The sequence below is a fragment of the Aulonocara stuartgranti genome (genome assembly GCF_965226115.1).
Source record: "Aulonocara stuartgranti genome assembly, chromosome: 7".
NCBI classification, from domain to species: Eukaryota; Metazoa; Chordata; class Actinopteri; order Cichliformes; family Cichlidae; genus Aulonocara; species Aulonocara stuartgranti.
The window spans coordinates 59,953,567-59,960,317 of record NC_138945.1 but is presented as its reverse complement, the minus strand read 5'-3'; the positions used below and the strand labels follow the sequence as shown (position 1 = coordinate 59,960,317).

At 44.5% G+C, this 6,751-nt stretch overlaps 1 protein-coding gene across 1 annotated transcript; it reads left to right on the top strand.

Annotated features, from left to right (window-relative positions):
* The first annotated feature begins 1,081 nt into the window (after positions 1-1,081).
* Positions 1,082-5,442, top strand: lrrc4.2 (leucine rich repeat containing 4.2). Its single transcript, XM_082540858.1, has 2 exons — positions 1,082-1,702; positions 1,853-5,442. The coding sequence occupies exon 2, from the start codon at positions 1,974-1,976 to the stop codon at positions 3,966-3,968; it is 1,995 nt and encodes a 664-aa protein (XP_082396984.1). The 5' UTR covers positions 1,082-1,702; positions 1,853-1,973; the 3' UTR covers positions 3,969-5,442.
* The last annotated feature ends 1,309 nt before the right edge of the window (positions 5,443-6,751 follow it).

Below are 6,751 nucleotides of genomic sequence, written 5' to 3'. Positions count from 1 at the left end.
TGTCTAGACAGATGGCAGGAGAAGGGACGACTGGCACAGGTAAAGTGATCCAGAGAGCGAGAGAGAAGAAGGACGGTGAGGGACAGAGCATGTGAGAAACTCTGACACAGAAAGAGAGAAAGAAAGAAAGAAAGGAGAAAATGGTTATTGTGAAGGGAGGGAGATGGGGGAGGAGGGGAGGTTGTATGTGTTAATACACAGGAACACTGCATCAAACCAATGCACTGCTCTGAGGCTGGCTGAGCAGCTATGAGGAGTGCGTCAGCAGTACATTCACGTTCCCACTGAAGGACAAAGGGAGGGGGCAGAGCGAGCATCTTAGCTGCCTGCAACACCGACACACATCGAAGGGGGGGAATAGAGAAAAAAGAGAGATTGGAGAATAAACAAGAAGAGGAGATGTGGATTAGAATGCTGCTCCTGCTGTTTCTCTGACGGTGGGCTGCCTGTTAGAGCGCTCGCGTGCCTCTCCATCTCTCTCTCTCTCTCACACACACACACACACACACTCTCCTTCGCACACTCTATCTTTTTCTTGCTCTTGATCTGTCAGTGGTTCTCTCATTCATTCTCTTTCGGGCTCTCTTTCCCCTCTCTTTCTCTCTCTCTCTTCTACTCTGGCTACTGCAGTAGTCCACCAGCCAGCCGCAAGTCTGACAGCCACACACATGGCTAACTGCCACAACTTACTACCTCAGTCCTGGAGAAAAAACTAACAAAAAAGCAAGCAGAAGACCACTGCAGGACGCAGCCTGGGGGACAAAGAGCAAGCGGAGAGAAGGATCCTCAACACCATTCTCTGCTTATGGATACAGATACGGAGCCCACTTCCACACACATCCTTCAAGCGTAATCCTCTCTGCATTCTCTCATTGCAGAAGAGGACAAGAGTGCTTTCTCTCTCTTCCGACAGCCTTTTGCGAAGCTCCAACAGTGCAGCGTATCCTCTTCTACACCCCCCACACAGCGCCACCATCTCTCCCACCACCCCCACCCCCCCTCCCCCCAGGAGGAATAGACGGATTACTGCTAGCTGTGCACACAGCAGCCTGCAGCTGCTCTGACCAGGGCCAGCCCAACATTGGGAGGAAGCAAGAGGAACACAGAGGAGGAGAGGAGAGGAGAGGGGGATGACTGTGCCGGGAGTTCTTTAGCCTTTTTCTGTCTCTCAGTCTCTGTCACAACAGGGCTAATCAGCGACCGACAAGCCCTTGGCAAAGTCACAGTGAGGGAGGTCTCTCACCCAAACAGGCGACCAGCCGGACGAGCCAACACATGTATCAGGACCTGACAGAACTGAGGATTTTTATTCATTTCACTTGGTCACTTCTTCTCTCCTCTTCTGTCGTGTTTAACTGCGTTATGGATCGTTGTGATTTATCTATAGTGCAGCTGCATTTTGGAGTCTGCTGCCTGGCAGAGGGACAGTTGGTGGGGGCAGAAGGAATCTGGGCACCTGCTAAGCCTTCATGGCCTTACTGCTGTCTGTGAGTGTTTTCCATGCTGCTCTCAGTCTTTAATATCAGGAGCCATTTTGTACCCTTGGCTAATAGAGGGCCACACTACTTTCTTAAAAAAGGAAAAAGAAGAAACCATCTATCTCATGCCATTCTGTGGAAAGGAATTACACATGAATGCTGTATGTGACTGTTGTGCTTAACATTTGGAAAGAGGCAAAAAGGAGGACTTTCAAACTAATGAGGTACGTCACTGAGACTGTTACTCAACCTATTTCTTACATTGCTGCATTGCTTTTCTTCTGTTTCTTCTCTTGTATTAATCTCTCTCACTCTCTCCTTATCTGTCCTCCTTTTTTTCCCCTTCATTCCCTCACAAAACAATTTTGATGCAGCATCTCCCTGCACTGTCGATGGAACTTTGGAGCCTTGAGTTGCTCCAGCCAGGCTAGGGTGGTCTGTCATTTGGTGTGTGCCATATCCCCCCACCATGCAGAATAATGAGCCCTCCACACCATGAGTCCTCTGGGCCAGGTTAGTGTGCAGCCTACCTGGAATGCAGCCCTGCTCGCCGTGCTTTCCCTCATGGTGCCTGCCTTCACTATGTGCCAGTCCACAGGCCCTGAGTTCGGCTCAGCTAAGCCACAGAACTGTCCAGGTGTGTGCTCCTGCACTAACCAGCTCAGCAAGGTGGTGTGTACCCGCAGAGGGCTGATTAGGGTTCCTCCTAACATCCCAGCCAACACCAGGTACCTGAACCTAATGGAAAACAGCATAGAAACCATACAGGCAGATACATTTAGACACCTGCATCACTTGGAGGTACTACAGTTGGGCAGGAATGCTATCAGGCAGATTGAAGTGGGGGCCTTCAATGGTCTAACCAGTCTCAACACCCTGGAGCTGTTCGACAACAGACTGACAGTCATACCTAGTGGAGCTTTTGAATATCTATCAAAGCTTAGAGAATTGTGGCTTAGAAACAATCCCATTGAGAGCATCCCCTCTTACGCCTTTAATCGTGTCCCCTCACTCATGAGACTGGACCTGGGAGAGCTGAGGAAGTTGGAGTACATCTCAGATGGCGCTTTCGAGGGCCTTCACAACCTGAAGTACCTGAACCTGGGGATGTGCAATCTGAGGGAGTTTCCCAATCTTTCACCACTGGTGGGATTGGAGGAGTTGGAGATATCAGAGAATGTTTTCCCTGAACTGAAGCCTGGAGCATTCCGTGGCCTCAAGAATTTACGTAAACTATGGATTATGAACTCTGCCATTACTATGATTGAAAGGAATGCATTTGATGACATCACAGCCTTGGTGGAGCTTAATTTAGCCCACAATAACCTGTCGTCTCTCCCCCATAACCTCTTCACCCCCCTGCAGTATCTGGTGGAGCTACATCTTCATCACAACCCATGGCGATGTGACTGTGATGTAGTGTGGCTCTCTTGGTGGCTCAGAGAATACATTCCCACAAATTCCACCTGCTGTGGACGCTGCCACACTCCAGTCCACATGAGAGGACGCTACCTGGTGGAAGTTGATCAAACAACCTTTCAGTGTTCAGCACCATTCATACTTGATGCTCCAAGAGATCTTAACATTTCAGCAGCGAGGGTGGCAGAGCTTAAGTGTCGCACAGCTGCCATGAGCTCAGTACGATGGCTTCTCCCTAATGGAACTGTTTTGACCCATGGCTCGGCTCATCCAAGAATATCTGTCCTTAATGATGGAACGCTTAATTTCTCCAATGTTCTCCCATCAGATACAGGTGTTTACACTTGCATGGTGAGCAACATGGCAGGAAATTCCAACGCCTCGGCCTACCTAAACGTCAGCAATGCTGAACTCAATACATCTAATCTGTCCTACTTTACCACTGTAACGGTGGAAGTTTTGGCGCCCACAGTGGAGGAGACCCCTAAACCCAAGCCCACTGTCCCTGCATCACCCTCTGTATTTCAACCTGTCTTTATCTCCACACCTACTGTGCTATTTCAAAACACTCAGACTCCAAGGCAGGTATCAATTCCCACTGCCAGAGTCCCTAGTGAGCCAGCTGCCAGCCTGGATGAGGTGATGAAAACCACCAAAATCATTATTGGGTGTTTTGTTGCTGTTACCTTGCTGGCAGCTGCCATGTTAATAGCGTTCTATAAGTTGCGCAAGAGGCATCAACAGAGAAGCACCGTGGCAGCAGCCAGGACCATAGAAATCATACAGATGGAGGAAGAAGTTCCTCCTGTTCCACCGCCCACATCTGGATCTAGTGGCTCTGATGACACAGGTTTAGTACTGCCTACACTGGTGGAACACAACAGCAACACCTTTAAGCCTGGGTATGTGTCCTCCTCATCCCGCCAGGGCGGTTACGGTGCCCATTGGACTCAGAACAACTCTCTTCACCGCTCTGTTAGACAGCATCACAGCCACATCAGCACCATTGCTGATCCCTATGTCATTAAGACTACTCATGGCAAGGACAAGGTTCAAGAGACCCAAATCTGAGTAACGCTCCCTATGGATTTATGTCTGACTCTGTCCGAACCTCTCCCCTCATCTCTGCTCACCAGTCCATGCAATAGAATGCACAAAGAACAGAACGGTAACTTTCTTTTGTACAGAAGTGCAAAACAGAGACATTTTTTGTTTCTTGTACATGCCTATACATAAGTATATAAATATGAAAAAAATAAATAAATATATATAAATAAAACTACCGTCAGGCAGTGGTGAGACATGCAAATTATATTAGAAAAGAAAGTAATTTGAAACTATTTTCTAATAACTGGTGACTTCTATTTAAAAAATGGATAATTAATTGCTTTTTTTTTTAAATGAAAAAAGGAAAGTTGTGATGTCTAGCATAGGAAAAGAGGCATTTAGTTTGTTTTCGACCATATTTAGGAGGCAGTAAGAAGCTCTTTGCAAAGGCACCAGTTTCTAAATCCAGCCCCAAATGGAAGCTCCAGTTTTAACTGTGCCAAATATTATATGCAATAAAATGGTATTTCCAAACTAAGGAGTTTAAAAACACACAAAGCAAATTCTAGATAGATACAAACATTTGTCCAATAGCAGCATAATGGCACAGATAGATTGTGCTGTTCAGTAGCTATCAGCCAAATGCTTTTGGACTGCAGTGAAATTCTGCAGCTAAGGTTTAACCCTCTGTTCGCTGGAGTTCAGCTGCGTTTATTTGACAGTGCCAGTGCTTCTTAGTTGTAGCGTATCTAAACATGTTTATTTAGTGTGCACATGATTCCCCTCTGGTTTAACTGGCAAATGTGGAATGCAGGCTAATAACAGTTGTTGCAAATATGTTGTTCTGTTATTGTTTGCATTTTGTATTATTTTTTTCCCTTAGGTTTTGACATGCTTCTTATTGGCTTGTGTAGTGTTTAGGGCTAATTTAGTAATGCATTACAGCAGTTGCCTGACTTGTCTCCGCAAGGGCTCATTCCGATGCTAATTTTTCAAAGGAACAGACATGTGGTGAAGTGATACAGGGCTTTGCTGACCATTCTGCTTTTGGAGAAAACAAAGAGGGTTGAGTTAAAACAAAATGAATGTCTGATGATACCGGGACTTTTCCATGGACTACATCGAAAAATTACTTTGTGTTTCTTTTTCTTTTAATGTTTTATTTTTAGCAACACTATTTTTATGGAGAGACAAAGGAGGCTATGAAAAATAAAATCTTTGGTTTGTATTTCTCTAATCAGAAACACTTTCATCTAATGTTTTTCTTTTCTTCTCTCCGAAAATATTTCCATTTGTGTGTAAGTTGTTTAATCGTAAAGGCTGGAGGTAGTATTGTAAATCGTATCTTAGCCAACACCCCCATCTTACGGTCCTATGCATTTACTTAGTGTCTGCATGAATGGGTCTTTAAGTAACTGGTGTACAATGCTGCATTATACCCCACAGTGGGGCTCTATGCAGGTCAGATAGGCTGTTGGTCTTTGATGCCTCAGCTTAGTTCTTAACATTGATTTCTCAGTGACTGTGAAGGGAAAAAATACATGTATCCCACAGTTCTACGGTTTGTGGGTTTCTTTTCCTTACGCATTCATCCGCAGGTCATACCTCTTACCTGAATGTGTCATTTATGGAACAAAGAGAAATATATTGGGGGTTTTAATGATATGAGTCCAACATTATTTTTCTTCAGCAAAACAAGTATTGCATTCCAAATGCAGTCTCAATATATCACTTAAAAATGAGAAAGCAGGCATATTTTTAGTTTAGTTTTTGTTTTTTTTTGTTTTTGCAGATGCTGTATGTGTCAGTGCATTTCTGAGCAATCTGGTCTTGACATCACGCAGCTAAAAGGCCAGCTACCATAAATAAGCGTGGGCAGTCTGTGGTGACTGAAACGGCTTACCCATGATGTTATACTGTTGCTCTTCATACAAACACTCATCAGTCCTCCTTATTTCATACTGATTTTGACAGATGCTGTTCGACCCTCCACATTTCTGGTCATTTCAGACTTTTATGTTGCAGTGAAAAAGTGCTCCTGCTGAGACTATTTAGGGATGAAGAGGAAATTAAAGTATGACCCTTTTGATAATTATGGTACATGTTGAGTTGACAGGAACACCAATGCTTCATTTTAAAGCTCCAGGCCAGCCATCCAAGACACTTAATAATTGGTTTTAAAGGTACTGGGTGATGTAATATATAGATACTTAATTTACTATGACATTTACACTAACGTGACTGCATTACAGTTTGTTTCTGGTGCAGTAAAAGAAAACAGGAACAACAGCTATGCATGGTTTGAAATATAGGTTGATTGAGGGTGAGTTTTCTAAGGATAAACTCTTGTAAAAGGAAAATTTTTGAATTATACATATTGTTGCCTCTCATCCAAAGTCGAGCCTTTAGCCCCCTGTGACCCTGAAATGGATAAGCGGTTAAGAAAATGGATGTATGTAAACAATGCTGTACAATATGTTGCAGGTGTTGATTAAATACCTCCAAATTTTTGAAGGTTTTCTAAATTCTCAATGGACAGTGAGGTGCTTGTGTTTTCTGGCAGCACACCTGACAGTGTCCAGGTAAGGAAGGGCCTCAATAAGCAGATGCAACTCAACTGTTTCTTCAGTTTCCTCAAGAAAATGCAAGGATGATCGACTACTGAATATTCAGGTGCCAAACAGAATGTGGTGGCTGTTTTTTTGCGCTGGCAAAACAGAGTGTTCTTGGTTGTTAGAGTATGTGTGGGTTGAAAAAGAGCAGACTCTTATTATTTTCCCCCAGCACAGCATGGTTCTTTGGCCGTG

Bases quoted from the DNA above. Each gene is read 5' to 3' on its own strand.
- lrrc4.2 (XM_082540858.1), top strand. From the start codon at position 1,974: ATGAGTCCTCTGGGCCAGGTTAGTGTGCAGCCTACCTGGAATGCAGCC.